Raw genomic sequence first — 21,014 nt, forward strand, 5'->3', positions numbered from 1 at the left:
CATCTTCTTGGGATTAGGGTTACCACTCCCACACCCTTAAAGTCCGTCAAGCTTCTATCACTTCTATTATTTTCTCATTGCACTTTTACTTTCAGGTTCCAGGGCTGCCAACACCCATAGAGAATATGATCCTTCGATATGTGAAGGCCAAGGCTGACTGGTGGACTAATACTGCCCATTATAACAGAGAACGAATTCGTCGTGGGGCCACTGTAGACAAGACTGTTTGCAAAAAGAACTTGGGCCGCCTCACCCGGCTCTACCTGAAGGCAGAACAGGAGCGGCAGCACAATTACCTGAAGGTTGGATAGAGTAGCCTAGGCAGGATGTTGGGGGTTGGTCAGGAGGGTGGACCACAGAGTTGGGACCATGACTTGCTTTGGGTTTGGACTATATTGAGAGATTAACTACATGTCCTCCTTGCAGGATGGGCCTTACATCACAGCAGAGGAAGCAGTAGCAGTGTATACCACCACTGTACACTGGCTAGAAAGTCGTAGATTCTCTCCCATCCCTTTCCCCCCCACTTTCCTACAAGCATGATACTAAGTTGCTCATTTTGGCTCTGGAACGACTCAAGGAAGCTTATAGGTAAGAAGTGGGCTAGATGGATAATAGAGGAATTGGTTTTATTGTCAGAGTCCAAAGAAAAGTTTATCCTTAATTCTTTCTTTGATGTCCTCTTGGTTTTCTCATTCACCTTTCTATTGCTTTGTCAGTGTCAAATCTCGGTTGAACCAATCTCAGAGGGAGGAGCTAGGTCTGATTGAACAAGCTTATGACAACCCACATGAGGCATTGTCTCGCATCAAGCGTCACCTCCTCACACAGCGAGCCTTTAAGGAAGTGAGTGAGATGTACCCTAAATTTTCTTTTGGCCCATACTATTTATTCTTGGCACCAAGGTGTCAAGTTACCTCAGCTGATTAGTGAACTGATATGAGACAATTTCCTTATCTCACAGGTGGGCATTGAGTTTATGGACCTCTATAGCCACCTAGTACCAGTGTATGATGTGGAGCCACTGGAGAAGATAACTGATGCTTACCTGGACCAGTATCTATGGTATGAAGCAGACAAACGACGCCTTTTCCCTCCTTGGATCAAACCTGCTGACACAGAACCACCTCCACTGCTTGTTTACAAGTGGTGCCAAGGTAAAACTTCTGAAATCATCCTTAGAAGATGTGGGGGAAAAGGAAGGAGTCTTATCAAACTGAGTTCTGCATCAAAATTCTTCCCTCAGCTGAATCATCAGTCTATTCTTTTGTAACAAGGCAATAGTGTTGATATTAAATTGAACCTTGCTGACACTTGTAGCAATCTGAAATAATGAATGCGTAGTAATGGAATTGAGTTAGGGAATGGCACTAGAAAGGGAATTTCTAACCTGCTGGAGCTTGTCTTGCTTATTCCTTAGGTATCAACAACCTACAGGATGTATGGGAGACCAGTGAGGGCGAGTGTAATGTTATGCTGGAATCACGCTTTGAGAAGATGTATGAAAAGATTGACTTGACCCTACTTAATAGGTTACTGCGACTTATTGTGGACCACAACATAGCTGACTATATGACAGCTAAGAACAATGTTGTCATCAACTATAAGGTGTGTTTCAGGGCAAGGCAGCATGTAATTGTGTTGGGGAAAGGGGTTGCCTGGACCACTTAGAATTTGCTGAAGAGAAGACAAAAGCGGTTGGATCTGCAAGACACTTAAGTCTTGGCCATGGGTTGTGAAAATTTGTGGTTCTTTCTAGGACATGAACCATACAAATTCATATGGGATTATCAGAGGCCTGCAGTTTGCCTCGTTCATAGTGCAGTACTATGGCTTGGTGATGGATTTGCTTGTGTTGGGATTGCACCGAGCCAGTGAGATGGCTGGACCCCCTCAGATGCCAAATGACTTCCTCAGTTTCCAAGACATAGCCACTGAGGCTGCCCATCCCATCCGACTCTTCTGTAGATACATTGATCGCATCCATATTTTCTTCAGGTAAAGGACTTGTTCATACTTATTTCTCTGCGTTAAGTCATGTCCTGCCTACTAAAGCAGCTATTATAGTCTTGACTCACTACTGGGCAAATTTGGAAGTGAAATTAAGTTTGGGTTGGAGTGGGCTTTTCATATTTAGAGCTAGAATTTTCATAATTATCAGCGTTTTTACTCATCAATATGCCTTCCTTCTTTAGGTTCACAGCAGATGAAGCTCGGGACCTGATCCAACGTTATTTGACAGAGCACCCTGACCCCAACAATGAGAACATTGTTGGGTATAATAACAAGAAATGCTGGCCCCGAGATGCTCGCATGCGTCTCATGAAGCATGATGTCAACTTGTGAGTTAACATTAGACCGTAGAAGTGGGAAAGACGTAGTTAGTAAGTTGTATTCTGTGTGGGAGGAGAATAGCCCTATGGGGTATCATTGGTCTGGCATTTGATATTCAGGAAGTATCTGAAGACTGATGTGACTATGTTTTGTGCTCAGGGGTCGAGCAGTCTTCTGGGACATCAAGAACCGTCTGCCACGATCGGTGACCACAGTTCAATGGGAGAACAGCTTTGTGTCTGTGTATAGTAAAGATAACCCCAACCTGCTGTTCAACATGTGTGGCTTTGAGTGCCGTATCCTGCCTAAATGCCGTACCAGCTATGAGGAGTTCACCCACAAGGATGGAGTATGGAACCTACAGAATGAGGTGCAGTCTGGAAAGGGCATTATGAGTAACATTACCTTTCCCCTCCTGTGAGAAACACAGGCATTCCTTTTCATTATCAGGCCATTGAGCCGTATATGGTATTCATAGTTCATTGAGACTTAGTGGTGCTCATAGTTGTTCCTTGCTTCTGTTGCAATACCAGAGATGATATAACTTTGACCTTGTGGTTTAGGTAACCAAGGAGCGAACAGCCCAGTGTTTCCTGCGTGTGGATGACGAGTCAATGCAGCGCTTCCACAATCGTGTGCGTCAAATTTTGATGGCCTCTGGATCTACCACCTTCACAAAGGTACAGAAAGCCCTAAAGCCCTAACTTCTCTCACGTTCCCTGCTCATCTCTCAATCCTTTCAACTCTCCAACTGATTTGAACTCCTTTCTTCCTAGCTTTGCTTTTAGTGTACCTGCCTTCATACTTCATGGCAGAAGTGAGGAACGTCCATCCAGCCCATGGTCCATATAAAGCTCTTTTTTCTTTTTTTGCCAATCCGGAGGCTTGAACTCAGCCTGGGTGCTGTCTGTGAGCTCCTTTTGCTCAAAGCTAGCACTCTACCACTTCTGGCATTTTCTCTTTTGTTTGTTTGTTTTGTTTTTTTGGCCAGTCCTGGGCCTTGGACTCAGGGCCTGAGCACTGTCCCTGGCTTCCTTTTGCTCAAGGCTAGCACTCTGCCACTTGAGCCACAGTGCCACTTATGGCCGTTTTCTGTATATGTGGTGCTGGGGAATCGAACCCAGGGCCTCATGTATACAAGGCAAGCTCTCTTGCCACTAGGCCATATCCCCAGCCCCACTTCTGGCATTTTCTGAGTATTGTAGATAAGAATCTCACGAACTTTTCTGCCTGGGCTGGCTTTGAACCATGATCCTCAGATCTCAGCCTCCCGAGTATCTACGATTACAAGTGTGAGCCACTGGCACCCAGCTCCCTTCTTTTATTTCTTGAGAATTCTCTATAGGGATTCAAATCTACATCTTTGAAGTTATGATGATTCTAAAGGCAAAAGTAGAAGATGGAGTCCCTAATTTGCACAGAAAATATCACTTACCCAGAGGCTTCCCTTTTGTCAGAAAGCTCTTTTTTTTTTTGCCAGTCCTGGGGCTTGAACTCAGAGCCTTAGCACTGTCCCTGGCTTCCTTTTTTTTTGTTCAAGGCTAGCATTCTACCTCTTGAGCCACAGCGCCACTTCCAGCCTTTTCTGTTTATGTGGTGCTGAGGAATCGAACCCAGGGCTTCGTGCGTGCCAGGCAAGCACTCTACTGCTAAGCCACATTCCCAGCCCCCATATTTTAACTATTATCATGGAATGCAGTTTTTCCTTCCTTCTCCCCTCCCTTCCTCCCTCTCTTTCTTCCTTCCCTTCTTTTCTTTCTTCCTGGTCCTAGGGATTGAACTCAGCGCTTGGGCTCTGTCCCTGAGTTTCTTTGTCTTCAAGGCTATCACTCTACTACTTGAGCCACTTCTGGCTTTTTGTGAGTAGTTTATTGGAGATAAGAGTCTTACGTAGTGACTATTTTGCCTGGGCTGGCTTCAAATTATGAACCTCAAATCTCAGCCTTCTGAGTAGCTAGGATTATAGGCATGAGCCACCAGTGCCCCACAGGTTTTCTTTTCTTTTCCATTATTTCTAGAGGCCTAACTGAAGGCACCTGGAATTAAGAAAAAATATTAAGAAGATTTGTTAATGACATAAAATTTTTGGAAGGTTATCTCACCCTGATTTACCACAGCATAACACTTGGTTGTAATATTTCCCTTTCAGGGCTGGGGATATGGCCTAGTGGCAAGTAGTGCTTGCCTTGTATACTTGAGGCCCTGGGTTCAATTCCCCAGCACCACATATACAGAAAATGGCCAGAAGTGGCGCTGTGGCTCAGGTGGCAGAGTGCTAGCCTTGAGCAAAAAGAAGCCAGGGACAGTGCTCAGGCCCTGAGTCCAAGCCCCAGGACTGGCAAAAAAAAAAAAAAAAAAAAAGACTGTTAATATTTCCTTTTCATTCTGACCATTTAAAAATCTTTAAGTTTGGGGCTGGGAATGTGGCTTAGCGGTAGATTGCTTGTCTAGCATGTATGAAGCCTTGGGTTCGATTCCTCAGCACCATGTAAACAACAAAGGCCAGAAGTGGCGCTGTATCTCAAGTGGTAGAGTGTTAGCCTTAAGCAAAAGGAAGCCAGAGTCAGTGCTCAGGCCCTGAGTGCAAGCCCTAGGAGTGGCAAAAAATAAAAATAAGAAATCTTATGTAGCATATGCACATTTCTTTTATGTTTTAGTAGGGCTTCTAGTAAGGTCATATTTTATCTTTTTTTTAAGTTCTTTTTTGTGCTAATCCTGGGACTTGAACTCATTGTCCCTTGGCCCATGCGCTATCCCTGAGCTTCTGTTGCTCAATTGGAGATAAGATTCTCAGGGCCTTTCCTACATGATCTGGCTTTGAACTGTGATTCTCATGTATCAGATTCCTGCATAGCTAGTGTTACAGGCTTGAGCCACCATCACCTGGCTATATTTTATAGTGTTAAAAATCTATTGTGGCACATTTTTGGAATGTAGTACAAGGAATAAATTCATTGTTTTAGATTGATCCCCCATCTAAGGGCCAGAAATAGGAATAATGTAATTCATGTTGGCATTTGTTGCTAACCTGTGTGTTCTAGGCATTGTGCATGTACTAGATGTTGGATGTAAGGTAAAAGCCTCTACCCTCTGTCATTGTAAAGACAGATACATTGTCAGAGAACTCCCCTAGGATACAACATTGATAGAGTCATTGTATTACTTAGGAATCTGTAAAAATACTGGAGTTACTAACTCTGGTCCAGTCTTAGTTAAAATGAAAGTTAAAATGAAGAAAGGCTTCTGAAAGAAATAGCCTGGAGTAAACTAGGCAAAGGAGCATGTTTAGTTAGCCAGTGTTGTGTGGAGATGTAACTAGCATGGTAGGTATGAGGCTATAAATGTTCAAAGTTTGGCCTGGGAATGTGGCTTAATGGTAGAGTGTCTTCCTAGCATGCATGAAACCCTGGGTTCGACTCCTCAGTACCACATAAACAGAAAAAGCCAGAAGTTAGTGGCATTATGGCTAAAGTGATAGAGCTCTAGTCTTGAGCAAAAGAAGCTCAGGAACAGTGCCCAGGCCCTGATTTCAAGCTCTAAGCCTAACAAAAACAAAGTTCAAAATTTACCATAGAGTTGGGAAAGTTAGGATGTGAGGATAGATAAATAGGCAAAGAGCCATATCATGGAGACCATTACACGCCTTGTTAAGAATCTTGTTAAGATTGAGGATGTAGTTCAGTAGTAGAATGTTTACCCAAGCTCTGGCTTTGATCCCCAATACCACATTAAAAAAAGAAGAAGGAAAAAAAACACTGGTGCCCATGCCATGATTCATACCTGTAATCCTAATCCTAGCTACTTAGGAGGTTGAGATCTGAGGATCACAGTTTGAAGCCAGCCTGGGCCAGAAAGTCTCCAATTAAGCACCAAAAAGCTAGGAGTAGAGCTCTGGCTCAAGAGATAGAGCACTAGTCTTGAGCAGAAAAAGATCATGCACAGTGCCCAGCCCCTGAATACAAGACTCAGGACCCACTCAAAAAGAAAAAAAAAGCCAGGCTCATGCCTATAATCCTACCTACTCAGAAGGCTGAGATCTGAGGATCACAGTTAGAATCCAGCAGGGGCAAGAAAGTATGAGATTCATCTCCAACTAACCACCAGAAAAAACAGGTGGTACTGTGACCAGAGTGGTAAGCTTTGAGCGAAAAGGCTCAGGGAGAGCACCCAGGCCCTGAGTTCAAGCCCCACGACTGGGGAAAAAAAAAGAGAGAGATTCCTGTTAGCGTCTTAAGCATGAGAATAATTCTGTCAAATTTCTATGGGAGTTAGTTCTTTCTTGCAGAGCATAGGAATTAGAAGGATAAAGCACTAAACCAGGTTTGGAGACTGCTGTAGACGTCCAGATAAAAATTAGAGCAGCCAAGTAACTGTGGCTTACGTTATTCAGGAGGCTGAGATCTGAGGGCCTGGGCAGGAAAGTCTGTGAGACTTACTATCAATTAACCACAAAAAGCCAGAAGTAAATATGTGGCTCAAGTAGTAGAGAATTAGCATTGAGCAACAACAACAAACTCTGAGGGACAGAGCCCAGGCTCTGTGTAATAAGCCCCAGGACTTCCACAAATAAAACCTTACAAATAATTGGAGATAATAGTCTGATGGACTGTGTTGTCTAAGATGGCTTTGAGCAGTGATACACAGATTACAGACTCCTGAGTAGCTAGCATTATAGGTGTAAGCCACCGGTGCCTAGCCAAGAATACCTTTTTTGAACTCAAGATAGGGCATTTTTGTTGAAACTAAGTAGATTTCAGAACAAAGAGTATGCTAGGGATAAGGAAAGTCATTTCATGACAATAAGTGGATATCTTATGAGGGAATATAATGATTACTGATGTTGACACTATTGACATTTTGAGCCAGACAATTATTTATTGTGGGGACTTCTCTGTGCATTGTAGTACGTTTTACAGTTTCTCAGCCAGAATTTACCAGTGGCATCCCCCCAGCTATAACATTTAAAAAGTCTTAATTGTCACATACCCAGGATAGAAGAAACATACAGATTTAGGAGTCCATTGACAGAAAGGTTGAAAGCTCAAGAAAGGGTGAAATCACCAGGGAAAATGTAGAGTAAGAAGAATTGAGGAATACATTTGGACCTATAAGCAAACAAAAAAGCAGTATAACCAGAACTGGAGTGTTCTGGGATGTAGGAGCCAAGTCTGTCAGGAACACACATCCAGAATTGGAGTAGGTACTTAACAGTGTCAGTTGCCTAAGAGCATTTCAGTTAGATAACTGAAAAGTATCCATTGGAGTTGCCAGTTAGGACGTCATTGGTGACCTTAGAGCTGTTTCAGAAATAGTGGGGATGGAAGCCAGATGGGAAGCTTTATGGAAGGTAAGTGATACTTTTGCCAGAGTTGGAGTAAGAGCATTAGATGCCACCTAGAGGGAGCTGTAAGTCAAGACCGGTAATTTTGAATAAGAATAACTTGAAGGTATTTAAATTAAATTAAATGAGCTGCTTGCAGCTCAAAATACAACAGAGAAGCAGAGTAGTAGAGGAGTTCAGTACTGGGAAAAGGAAAACAGAAAACATCCTTTTGTGATAAATCCTTTTGAAACAGGATCTGAATAGCTGTGAATACAGATAAGGTTAGCAGATGAATACAGGTGAGGAAGTTAAAACAGATCATGGAATTTCAGCTTTGCTTGACTGGGAGTAAGGAGTATGCATAGTGAGCTTGATGACAGCGGTGTGGTATGATAGCACTTGTGGAAGAAATTGAGAGGGGTAAACAGATGTGTTAAGGTCCCAGACCTTAATGCTAAGAAAGTAAAGACAACTACCTGGGCTGGCTTTGACCCGTGATCCTCAGATCTCAGCCTCCTGAGTAAAACTAGGATCACCGATGTGAGCTATTGGCACCTGGCTTTTGCAGGTTTTTATTTGAGCATACATTTTTCTTTTTTCTTTTCTTTTGCCAGTCCTGGGGCTTGGACTCAGGGCCTGAGCACTGTCCCTGGCTTCTTTTTGCTCAAGGCTAGCACTCTGCCACTTGAGCCACAGTGCCACTTCTGGTCATTTTCTATATATGTGGTGCTGGGGAACTGAACCCAGGGCTTCATGTATGGGAGGCAAGCACTCTTGCCACTAGGCCATATGCCCGGCCCTTATTTTTTCTTAGGTAGAATTTCTCAGTGATGTAGTAACATTTTCTAGGAACTTCCATATTCAGTAATTGCACCATTTTGTGTGGCTACCAGTAGTACATGAAGTTTCCATTTTCTCTATAACCTTGCTAATTTTTGTCACCTCTCCATCCTTATAGGTCTGAAGTCCCTTGTGATCCCCCCTTCTCTCCCTCATGGCTCACCTAGAATTTATTCTTTCCTACCAACTTTAGATTGTGAATAAGTGGAATACAGCTCTCATCGGCCTTATGACATACTTTCGAGAGGCTGTAGTGAATACCCAGGAACTCCTGGACTTGCTGGTAAAGTGTGAGAATAAGATCCAGACACGTATCAAGATTGGACTCAACTCCAAGATGCCAAGTCGGTTTCCTCCTGTTGTGTTCTACACTCCTAAGGAATTGGGTGGACTTGGCATGCTTTCCATGGGCCATGTGCTTATCCCCCAGTCTGACCTCAGGTAGGGCTTCATTGAGAGTCTCTAGTGTGAGATGCTGCTGTTAAACCCTTTGGGAAGAAGGGTTTTTCTTTACTTTGGGCTTTACTTTCCTCTATTATCTTGGTTGCCCAAAACAGGTGGTCCAAGCAGACAGATGTAGGTATTACACACTTTCGTTCAGGAATGAGTCATGAAGAAGACCAGCTGATCCCCAACTTATACCGCTACATACAGCCATGGGAGAGTGAATTCATTGACTCTCAGCGCGTCTGGGCTGAATATGCACTCAAGAGACAAGAGGCCATTGCTCAGAACAGGTGGGCATCTGGGAAATCATAGCAGTCTGTGGGGAGTCTGATGGGCAGAACATTATTTTTTTGTGCCTCTCCTAGGGCTTTAACTTAGGGCCTGGTGCTGTTCCAGAGCTTTTTTGGTCAAGGTTAGCTCCACTTCTGGCTTTTTGGGGCTTAGTTAGAAAAGTCTCATGGACTTTCCTGACCAGGCTGGCCTTGAACTTCTGTCCTCACATCTCAGCCTCCTGAGTAGCTAGGGATTTCAAGTATGACCCACCAGCATCCGGCTAGCACATGACAGTATTTTCTAATCCTGCTTATTATTAGCCAGGATGGAATAGTGATCTCTCTGCATAAGAAAGTATTATGACTTTCATTTTATTTTCTTGTTCAGACGGCTGACTTTGGAAGATCTAGAAGATTCATGGGATCGTGGCATTCCTCGAATCAACACCCTTTTCCAAAAGGATCGGCACACATTAGCTTATGATAAGGGCTGGCGTGTCAGAACTGACTTTAAGCAGTACCAGGTGTGTGAAAGGGGTAGTAGAGAAATTCTCTCTAATGAGGAATACTTACGGATATCCTAAGAACTTGTAGCAGAAGCTTGACAATACTTGCTTTCCCATTAGGTTTTGAAACAGAACCCTTTCTGGTGGACACACCAGCGGCATGATGGAAAGCTCTGGAACCTAAACAACTACCGTACAGACATGATCCAGGCCCTGGGTGGTGTAGAAGGCATTCTGGAGCACACACTCTTTAAGGGCACCTACTTCCCTACCTGGGAAGGTCTTTTCTGGTAAGGATTCTCCCCTCTTATGAGGACCTATTACAGTTCTCTGAGCTCGTCCCTGTGAGCTTTTACAGTCTTCTGTGGTATTTCCCAGATAGCTGCCACCTGGAGGTCAGCAGTGCTCTGGGGGGTAGCAGGATCTCACCTCACATGATTCTTCTCCCAGGGAGAAGGCCAGTGGCTTTGAGGAATCTATGAAGTGGAAGAAACTAACCAATGCTCAGCGATCAGGATTGAACCAGATTCCCAACCGTAGATTTACCCTTTGGTGGTCCCCAACCATAAATCGAGCCAATGTAAGTATTGTTCTCAGACATGGGAGTTGGAAACAAAAAAATTCTGCTGCCTTACTTCTAGCCTGAGAACTAGAGTCTCTTGGTCTCCAGTGTCACATTCCCTCTCTCCTGGCAGGTATACGTAGGCTTTCAGGTACAGCTGGACCTGACAGGTATCTTCATGCATGGCAAGATCCCTACGCTGAAGATCTCTCTCATCCAGATATTCCGAGCTCACTTGTGGCAGAAGATCCATGAGAGCATTGTTATGGACTTGTGTCAGGTAGGCTAGAATTGAGGGGGTGAGGGTATCAGAAAGAGTCTTATTTGGCTGCTCCTTTGAGTATGAGAAATCTACCCTGGATGCTATGAGGATAAGATTCCTAGTTAACTTCTTCACTCTCATCCTAAGTGGATTTCCATAGTAAGTTACCACCTTTCCATCTTCACCTGCAGGTGTTTGACCAGGAACTGGATGCACTGGAAATTGAGACTGTGCAAAAGGAGACAATCCATCCTCGAAAGTCCTATAAGATGAACTCTTCCTGTGCAGACATATTACTGTTTGCCTCTTATAAGTGGAATGTCTCTCGGCCTTCATTGCTGGCTGATTCCAAGTAAGTATAAACTACTCAGCATCCAGGTAACTTAGTGTTACTGTTTTTCCAGGAGGACTAAGGAAGGCTTTGTGCTCATCTCTCTTTATCTTTTTGTTTTTATAGAGAGAGGCTCACTATGTAGCTCAGCCTGGCCTTGAACTTAGGATCCTCCTGTTTCATCCTCCTAATATTAGGACTATAACTATATGTCACTGCACCTAGCTCCCTGACTATTGTTCTTTCAAACTTGGAGCCAGTGCTACCACTGTTGCCTATGATACTGTCAGCGAGGCATGCTGATTCTCTTTCTGAGATGGAACAGGAAGAGGGGATGGTTTCCGGATTTAGGGGTAATAATATTCTTGTGGCTCTGGAGACATTTGTTATACTTGTGGCTTTCAAGAAACCTCTTTCTACTTTTAGGGATGTGATGGACAGCACCACCACTCAGAAGTATTGGATTGACATCCAGTTGCGCTGGGGAGACTATGATTCCCATGATATCGAGCGCTATGCCAGGGCTAAGTTCCTGGACTATACCACAGACAACATGAGTATTTACCCTTCACCCACAGGTGTGCTCATTGCCATTGACCTGGCTTATAACCTGCACAGGTGAGTTAAGGGTTCAGAAGCACATTAATATCCATATATATATATAGTTACGCATACGTACACACATATATGGATATGTACATGAAGATGCATGCATATATGCACATTTATTTGTGTGTGTGTGTGGTGGTTGTGGTCGTGGGGCTTGAACTCAGAGCCTGTGTGCTGTTCCTGAGCTCCTTTGCTCAAGGCTAGCTTTCTACCATTTGAGCTACAGTACCACTTCTGATTTTACTAGTGGTTGTTTAGAGATAAGAGCCTCACATACTTTCCTGCCTGGGCTGAGTTCGAACCTTGATCTTCAGATCTCAGCCTCTTGAGTATTTAGGATTTCAAGTGTGAGCCACTAGTACTCGGCTTCCTGCCCTGTATTTTAATGTAGGGGCCTTTTGTAATTTTCCCAGGTGAGACAAGATTTCCACTTCTGGGTCTCTCATTTCCCAGTGCATATGTACATTAATCAGCTATTATGTCAGCCTAGCCTGTCTTCCTATGTAGAGTTACTTGTTTTGGGGCTTAACTTTTCTTGTCCCCTCCATCTTTACAGTGCCTATGGAAACTGGTTTCCAGGTAGCAAGCCTCTCATACAGCAGGCCATGGCCAAGATCATGAAGGCAAATCCTGCCTTGTATGTGTTACGTGAACGGATTCGCAAGGGACTCCAGCTCTATTCATCTGAACCCACTGAGCCTTATCTGTCCTCTCAGAACTATGGTGAACTCTTCTCCAACCAGATTATCTGGTTTGTGGATGACACCAATGTCTACCGAGTGACTATCCACAAGGTGAGCGTTAGAAGCAGTATAGTGGGTGGGGCTCCATAGGCCATTGGGACTGTATGAGACCAAGTGTGTATCCAGCAAGATGGTTGTGTCTAGGCTGTGCTAACTAATGTGATCATTGTTTAGACCTTTGAAGGGAACTTGACAACCAAGCCTATCAATGGGGCCATCTTCATCTTCAATCCACGCACAGGACAATTGTTCCTCAAGATAATCCATACATCTGTGTGGGCTGGACAAAAGCGTTTAGGGCAGGTAAGCAGCTTAAATTATAGTGAGGCCATTGATCTTACTGACTAAATCTTGGAATAATGGGTCAGTGATAAAGAAAAAAATATTACTGTTTGTTTATTGAAAGATAGTGTCTGGCCAGGCACCGTTGGCTCACACCTGTAATTCTAGCTACCCAGGAGGCTGAGATTGAAAGATCACAGTTTAAAGCCAGCACAGGCAGGAAAGTCCATGAGACTCATTTCCAGTTAACCACCGGGAAACTGGAAGTGGTGTTGTGATTTAAGTGGTAGAGCACTAGCCTTGAACTGAAGAGTTCAGGGACAGCGCCCAGGCCCAGAGTTCAGGCCCTATGACCTACAAAATAAAAAGAAGGAAAGAAAGATCTTATCTCATTTGAATATAGTACCTCAATTACATAACTTGAAAAATATTCGCCTACAGGAGGTCAAAGAATATGTGATGCCCCTTATTACCTTCTAGCTGATCTTTCTGATTGCTAGTTGGGCTACTAGTTTTTTTTTTTTTTGCCAGTCCTATAGCTTGAACTTGGGGCCTAAGTGCTGCCCCTAAGCTTTTTTGCTCAAGGCTAATGCTCTACCACTTGAGCCATAGTTCCACTTTGGTCTTTTTGGTGGTTAATTGGAGAGAAGAGTCTCATGGACTTTTTGCCTGGGCTGGCTCCAAACTGTAATCCTCAGATCTCAGCCTCCTGAGTAGCTAGGATTACAGGTGTTAGTCACTGGCACCCAGCTCAGGCTACTGATGTCGAAAGGGAACAGATACTCTTTTCTTAGACATTTGATGCCTGTACTGTTTCTGTTGAGCCAGTTTCTTTATAGCATATTTCCTCTAGCAATAAATTCAGAAGCCTGCTATCCTAAAACCCCAATCTTCATATCCACTCTGGGTTTTTTTTTTATATTTTCTCATTCGAGAACAAAGTGTCCTTTTTCCTTGTTTATCACCATGTGTATATGTGAGGGTAAAACAGCCTCACAAAGCAGCCCAGGGTGGCCTAGAACTAACATTCCTCCTGCCTCAGCCTCCCTTGTGCTAGGATTTACAGGCATGTACCATCTTGTGCTTCATCATTTTTCTTCATACAGCTTTTTGTTTTGTTTTTCCATTTGATTAGAATTTTATTTTAAGGCAAATCCAGATACCATGTCAGTTCCCCCATAAATCCATCCGAATCCATCTCAGTGAGGACTCTATTCTATATATTTAAAATCCACGTCATTAAAAGAAGTTCCTGAACTCATTCCCTGTTCGTATTTCCACTGTTATCTCAAAAATGACTTCTTAGAATTAGTTCGTTCAAATCCGGTTCATCCCTTAGCCTCTCCCCCTGACTTTTCTCTGTACCTCTGATTTGCTGCTAAAGGGTGTTTGTGGTAGGTAGCATTTCCTGTGGGGTCTTCACTCAGTGCTGCTTCTCTTGGTGGGCTGAACCTATTCTTCTTCACTCCATTTCCTGTAAACTCTTCTAATTTCATGTGCATTTAACTAGAATTTTTTAAAAGCCAGAGCAAAAATTTTTTTTATCAGATATTCAGGTAACCTTAGACTTATGTAGCTATGCCTGTGATTCCATCTAGCAGACTTGTATTTCTGGCTGGTTAGGCAGATATGTTGTAAGTTTGAAATAGAAAAGTTACCTCTGACCCAGTAGATGCCCTGTGTTGAACAATCACCTTGCGCTGCTCTACTACTTGAGCCACAGCTATACTTCCAGCTTTTTGGTGGTTAATTGGAGATGAGAGTCTCATAGACTTTTCTACCCAGTCTGGCTTAAAACCTTGATCCTCAGTCTCACCTCCTGTAGCTAGGTTTACAGAATGAGCCATTGACACCTGGCTTTTTACTGATTAAAGTCTTAAAGAGCTTGTTTGCCCAAGCTTACTTTGAACCATGACCCTCAGATCTCAACCTCCTGAGCCACTGATGCCCAGCCTTCGTGTTTTTTTTGTTTTTTGTTTTTTTTTGCCAGTTCTGGGGCTTGAACTCGGCCTGAGCACTATCCCTAAGCTGCTTTTGCTCAAGGATAGAACTCTACCACTTGGGCCACAGCACCACTTCGGGCGCTTTTTCGGTTTGTGTTGTGCTGTGGATCGAACCCAGGGCTTGATGCATGCTAGGCAAGCTCTCTACCACTAAGCCACATTCCCAGCCCCTTCGTCTTGCTCTTAAGACGAGATTTACTCACTAGCTCCCAAGAACCCACAAATGAAACAGAGCTCGGCAGAGCAAGCTTCAGTGATAATAGCCAGTCACTGCTTTCCTATGTTGAGTAGATAGACCTGACCCTGCCATCCCTTTGGAACTATCTGCTACTTGCACTTTGGCACTTGTTAGCTGCCAGCGAAATCACAGAGCCTATGACCTATGGTAGTTCTGTGGAGTCTTATTTACTGAGCGACCCTAGAAATCAGCATGGGACTGAACAGAGCAGCATTAGGTTTATAGTCCCTGGATGTTCACCTTGTGGTTGCCCTCCCCTTCCCCACCCCCCCCCACCCCCCCATCCCTGTTCTGGGTTTGAACTCAAGGCCTGGTGTTGTTCCTGAGCTTCTTTTTGCTCAAGGTTATTGCTCTATCACTTGAGCCACAAACATGCTCCAGACTTCTCTGAGTAGTTTATTGGCCATAAGAGTCTCATGGACTTTCCTTCCTGGGCTGGCTTTGAACTGTGGTCTTCAGATCTTAAGCTCCTGACTAGCTAGGATTACAGGCATAAGCCACCAGTGCCTGGCCTTCTACAGTTTTTTATTGCCCTGGTATCCTTCCTTCCTTCTGTTTTCTGAACTCTTAAAATAGCTTATGTATTCATAGGTATTAGGCCTGGGCATTATCTCTGAGCTTCTTTGTTCAAAGCTAGCACTACAACTTGAGCCATCACTCCACTTCAGGCTTTTTTGGTGTTTAATTGGAGATCAGAGTCTCAGACTTTCCTTCCTGGGCTGACTTTGAACTGTGATCCTTAGATCCCAGCCTCCTGAGTAGCTAGGATTACAAGCATGAGCCACCACAACCCCAGTTTGCATAGTGAGAAACCCCTTTATATAAAGCTATTGACATTTTTTTTCTACTTTCTAAGTATCTCATTTAATACCAGGGTTTATTAGGAACATAGTTTATTTGGATACTAGGAATCTTTTGTTCCATTTCTTCTAGGAAAGTAGACTCAATTTCCATCTCTCTTGGTTTTTAGTTGGCCAAGTGGAAGACAGCTGAAGAAGTGGCTGCCCTGATCCGATCTCTGCCTGTGGAGGAGCAGCCCAAGCAGATCATTGTCACCAGGAAGGGCATGTTAGATCCATTGGAGGTAAAAGGGCAGTCAAGCTATAAGGAAGGAAGCCTGAGGTGTCCAGATTCCATTTCTAATCTTGGACTTGTCTTATCCTAGGTACACTTACTGGACTTCCCCAACATTGTGATCAAAGGATCAGAGCTCCAGCTCCCCTTCCAGGCTTGTCTCAAAGTGGAAAAGTTTGGGGATCTCATCCTTAAAGCCACTGAGCCCCAAATGGTTCTCTTCAACCTCTATGATGACTGGCTCAAGACTATTTCATCTTACACGGTAATAAATCACTTCAAGAGTGTGTCCTTCTAGGAATGGGATTAGAGTCAGGGGAAGATCTTATCCTATGCCTTAGGTTTCCTCACAGGCAATTTAATGAGGCCATTTTCAAATTTTTGACATGTAGATGGGAAGAAACTGTTGCCTTGAGAGGAACTGGGATCCTAGAGTTTGAAATCAATTCTTGAGTTATCTGAAACAATACAGAGACCCTCAAGTGGCTGACTTCCTAAGGCTTCTGAATCTTTTGCAGGCTTTCTCCCGTCTCATCCTGATTCTTCGGGCCCTGCACGTGAACAATGACCGTGCAAAGGTGATCCTGAAGCCAGACAAAACTACTATTACAGAACCCCACCACATATGGCCTACCCTGACTGACGAGGAGTGGATCAAGGTGGAGGTGCAGCTTAAGGATCTTATCTTGGCTGACTACGGCAAGAAAAACAAGTAAGCAGTGATGGTGGGGAAACGTGCAGGAGATCCCCAAAGGGCAAAGCGCATCTAAGCTTAGTATTTAGCCTTAGAAGTTTTTCCCAAAATTGTCTTAGAGATGCCAAAAAGGTATTTTCAGGTAATGTCGGCAGTGCCCAGTCTCTTGGCCATTGCTTTTCATGGAGGTATTGTCATTTTGAGCAGGATATTTATTTTCTTTCTTTTTTTCTTTGGCTGCTCCTGGGACTCTGGGCTTGGGCATCCCTGAGCTTGTCCCTGAACTTCTTTCCTTCAAGGTGTGTGTGTGCTCTACCACTTGAGCCACAGCACCACTTCTGGCTTTTTTGAGTAGTTTATTGGAGATGAGTCTCATCTAGTTTCCTGTCCTGGCTGGCTTCCAGTTTCCTGTCCAGGCTGGCTTTGAACCATGATCCTCAGATCTCAGCCTCCTGAGTAGCTAGGAATGTTCAAGACCCCAAGTACTTCTGCTGTCAGCACATATGTTCTTACCTCCTACTTTCTTCCATGTCATTGCAGCAACCCAAAGTATCTGTAAACTCCCAAATATCCATTAAAGCGACTAGTATTACCTCTGACTGAGAATAAGTTTTAGGGTTTCTGAGGTTTAGGGTTTTTTATTTGTTTCTTTCCCTGGTTTTTGTTATTGGTGGCAGTCTGGGCCTTGAACTCAGGAACTGGGTGCTGTCCCTGAGCTCTTTTGCTCAGGGCTAACTAACACTCTGCCACATATCCACTTCTGGCTTTTTTGGTAACTAATTAGAGATGAGTCTTATGAACAGTCCTGCTTGGGCTAGCTTCCAACTGTCATTCTCAGATCTCAGCCTCATGAGTAGCTAGGATTACAGGTGTGAGCCTAGCTTATCTGTGTTTGTTTTTATTGTTGTTTTGTTTTTTGTTGGTCATAGGCTTGAACTGAGGGCCTGAGTACTGTCCCTAAGCTTTTCTACTCAGGGATTCTGTTTCCATTTTGAGCCACAGCTCTGCTTCTGGTTTTCTGGTGGTAAATTGGAGATAAGAATCTCAGGAACTTTTCAGCTCAGCTGCTTTGAAGTGTGATCTTCAAATCTCGGCCTCCTGAGAAGCTAGGCTTACAGGCATGAGCCACCAATGAAAGTTTTTTGAGACAAGAGTTTCACTATGTGGTTCAGGCTGCCCTTAATTCATAATCCTCCTGCCTCAACCTCCTGAGTGCTGGAATTATAGTCATATGCTAACATGCCTGGCTTAGAATTCATACAACATACGTACATTTGTTGGTATATATACACACACACATACTGTGTGTGTATGTATCTATGTGTATATATCTGTTTCATGTTTTTTTCCCCCTCCGGATTTGAACTCAGGGCCTGCTAAGCATGTACTACCACTTGAGCCACATCTATAGCCTAGCATTTTCATTTTTGAGATTGTTTTGTGTCACTCGAGGACTATCTGGGGGAAGTATGCTCTGCCTGGTTCACAAGTTATATCCTTGACATCAAGGCAAAAGTGACTAAGGAGAAAGGATCTCATGTAACTCCAACTGTCCCTACAGTGTGAATGTGGCATCACTGACACAGTCAGAAATTCGAGACATCATCCTGGGTATGGAGATCTCAGCTCCATCACAGCAGCGGCAGCAGATAGCTGAGATTGAGAAGCAGACTAAGGAACAGTCACAGCTGACCGCAACCCAGACGCGCACTGTCAACAAGCATGGCGATGAGATTATCACCTCTACCACCAGCAACTATGAGACACAGACCTTCTCATCTAAGACTGAATGGAGGGTCAGGTACTGTGAAGAACAAGAGAGCAGGGATGTGTGGTCTGTTTGCTGACAGTGTTGAAAGACCCTGATATTCCCTACCTGTTTTTTTAGGGCCATCTCTGCTGCCAACCTGCACCTACGGACCAATCACATTTACGTGTCATCTGATGACATCAAGGAGACTGGCTATACTTACATCCTTCCAAAGAATGTGCTTAAGAAGTTCATCTGCATATCTGACCTTCGAGCCCAAGTGAGTGAGTCTGTTCAACTGGGCCATAAGTGCACCCGTATGTCATATGCCTAGAACTCCTTTATGCCTAGAATTCCAGGAACATCAAATGCTGGTTTGAAGATTCATGACAAATTATAAAAGGAAAACCAAAATAGCAAGAAAAGTATTTTTTGTTTGTTTGCTTTTTGGTTTTTCTTTTGTACCAGTACTGGGGCTTGAACAATGATCCCAGTTGAAAATATAAAAGATAGTTCAGTAAAGGAACTAAAAATGACAAATATAGTATGACAGGGTGATCTACTTTATTACTAAACAGGGATTTTTGTATTTTATGAAACACCATTTTGTGGCTTTCAGACTGACAAATTTGAAAAGATTCCTACTACCCTATGAGTGACTCAATAGTAAGCAGTTCCTCTGTTAGTAACAGTATCAAGTTTAACATACCAATCTGGGTATGTAAGAACATCCCACAATCTGGAATGAGTGGCTTGGTGGTAGAACGCTTGCCCAGCTTTCGTGAGGCCCTGGATTCAATCCCTTGCATTCTTCTCCTCCCCCCACCCCCAACAAAAATAAAAATTGAAACACCATGCAGCACTGTTTTTTCAGATGTGGTATTTAGCTTGTGATTACCAACTGAAAAGCTTGTGGACCCCATTGAGGAGATTCTGGTGGGGATAGTGATATGAGGCCCATGTGTAATGTTTTGAGTAAGCACCCAGGTGATTCTGATGCAAGGCTTTCTGGCTGTATTTGAGAAAATTCATTCTTATTCTAGTGGGATGAAACCCAAACTGACATCCCTTAATACTGTGGTCTAATACCAAGAATGTTTTTTGACCCCCTTATCTTCAGATTGCTGGATACCTCTATGGGGTGAGCCCGCCAGATAACCCCCAGGTGAAGGAGATCCGCTGTATCGTAATGGTACCACAGTGGGGCACTCACCAGACTGTGCACTTGCCTAGCCAGCTGCCCCAGCATGAGTACCTTAAGGTAAGGGATGGTGTGACAGACCTTGGGAGTCTGGCTTCCTGCCATGGATGAGGTAGTGGGAAGGTAGTTATTTTACTTTATTATTTATCTTATTATTATTGAAGGTCATTATTTTATTCTTCTTTGCCTATAGGAGATGGAACCCTTAGGTTGGATCCACACACAGCCCAATGAATCCCCCCAGCTATCACCCCAGGATGTCACCACCCATGCCAAGATCATGGCTGACAACCCATCTTGGGATGGTGAGAAGACCATTATCATCACATGCAGGTGGGTGTGGGCTCTCCTTTGGAAGAAATATGGAGAAGGCATTGTAAGCCAAGGTCTGGAATGTTAGCCTGTCTCACTCTGGTCTTTATCCCTTCCCAGCTTCACACCAGGCTCCTGCACACTGACAGCCTATAAGCTGACCCCTAGTGGCTATGAATGGGGCCGCCAGAACACAGACAAAGGCAACAACCCCAAAGGTTACCTTCCCTCACATTATGAGAGGGTCCAGATGCTGCTGTCTGATCGCTTCCTCGGCTTCTTCATGGTTCCTGCCCAGTCCTCATGGAACTACAACTTTATGGGTAAGTGAGCAGTATGTTTGTGTGACTGCAGCACAGATTGGGGGGGTTACAGATCTGGTGAGACCAGCACCTTTAGCCCTTGGGGCCCAATTCTGCCTTGGAAATGCTTGGTGAGACAGGTGACTCTTGTTAACATTGTTTGTTTCCCTCCCCTAAGGTGTCCGGCATGATCCCAACATGAAGTATGAGCTTCAGCTGGCAAACCCCAAAGAGTTCTACCATGAGGTGCACAGACCCTCCCATTTCCTCAACTTTGCACTCTTGCAGGAGGGCGAAGTCTATTCTGCAGACCGTGAAGACCTCTATGCCTAGTGTTTTCCTCAACTCCTCCTGCTTCAGATTCCCCAAAGGCTGGAGCTTCCTCTCCCAACCCACAGACAAGCTGGTGACATTCAGCAGCTTGGCCCCTTTTCCCTGTTTTGTGCTTGTGTTGTTGATAGCTTGTGATCCTGAACAAAATAATAATAAATTTTGTATAAATAGGGTAGTTTGGGATTGTTTTCTTTTTTCCTAAGCTCTGATTCTGGGTGTAGATAGGTCAAGGGGCTGGCCTGAGGCAGTTGTTAACACCAGTGTGTTGGGCTTGGCCTTGATATGGGGTATGATGTCCCCCCGATTCAGGACTTGGGGGCTTAATATTGCTTAGACTCAGGGTACTAAAGTAGGGTTGCCCTTCACCCTCTGCTGCTTTGACCACATTTGTTGCTTTCTCTGCAGAGTATTTGCATGTCCCCCAATTGTCAACATCACTTGAAGCAGCTGCCACTTGCTGGGCCTAGTTGTGGCTGTATTGTCCAGCTTAGTGCTCTTTCCTCCCACCTTTAGGGGTACCAGGGTTTTGAACTCAGCTTTAATCTTACTAGGCAGGTCTCTACCATGAACCATACTCCAGTCCTTGTATTGCTTTC

The 21,014-nt window shown here is 44.1% G+C and overlaps 1 protein-coding gene across 1 annotated transcript in view; it reads left to right on the forward strand.

Annotated features, from left to right (window-relative positions):
• Positions 1–20,589, forward strand: part of Prpf8 (pre-mRNA processing factor 8) — a 29,823-nt gene extending 9,234 nt beyond the window's left edge. Inside the window, 29 exon segments of the mRNA XM_048365224.1 lie at positions 96–302; positions 427–519; positions 521–591; positions 720–846; positions 965–1,157; positions 1,421–1,608; positions 1,760–1,998; positions 2,196–2,342; positions 2,494–2,704; positions 2,898–3,014; positions 8,691–8,938; positions 9,055–9,234; positions 9,605–9,740; positions 9,843–10,012; positions 10,173–10,302; positions 10,418–10,564; positions 10,738–10,898; positions 11,304–11,495; positions 12,043–12,280; positions 12,404–12,532; positions 15,723–15,836; positions 15,918–16,091; positions 16,345–16,538; positions 18,082–18,321; positions 18,409–18,550; positions 19,391–19,531; positions 19,665–19,804; positions 19,904–20,106; positions 20,264–20,589. Of these exon segments, the coding sequence (XP_048221181.1) occupies positions 96–302; positions 427–519; positions 521–591; positions 720–846; positions 965–1,157; positions 1,421–1,608; positions 1,760–1,998; positions 2,196–2,342; positions 2,494–2,704; positions 2,898–3,014; positions 8,691–8,938; positions 9,055–9,234; positions 9,605–9,740; positions 9,843–10,012; positions 10,173–10,302; positions 10,418–10,564; positions 10,738–10,898; positions 11,304–11,495; positions 12,043–12,280; positions 12,404–12,532; positions 15,723–15,836; positions 15,918–16,091; positions 16,345–16,538; positions 18,082–18,321; positions 18,409–18,550; positions 19,391–19,531; positions 19,665–19,804; positions 19,904–20,106; positions 20,264–20,418 (4,827 nt within the window). The 3' untranslated portion in view covers positions 20,419–20,589.
• Positions 20,590–21,014: the final 425 nt, after the last annotated feature.

Source organism: Perognathus longimembris, chromosome 17, assembly GCF_023159225.1.
Source record: "Perognathus longimembris pacificus isolate PPM17 chromosome 17, ASM2315922v1, whole genome shotgun sequence".
Taxonomy (NCBI): Eukaryota; Metazoa; Chordata; class Mammalia; order Rodentia; family Heteromyidae; genus Perognathus; species Perognathus longimembris.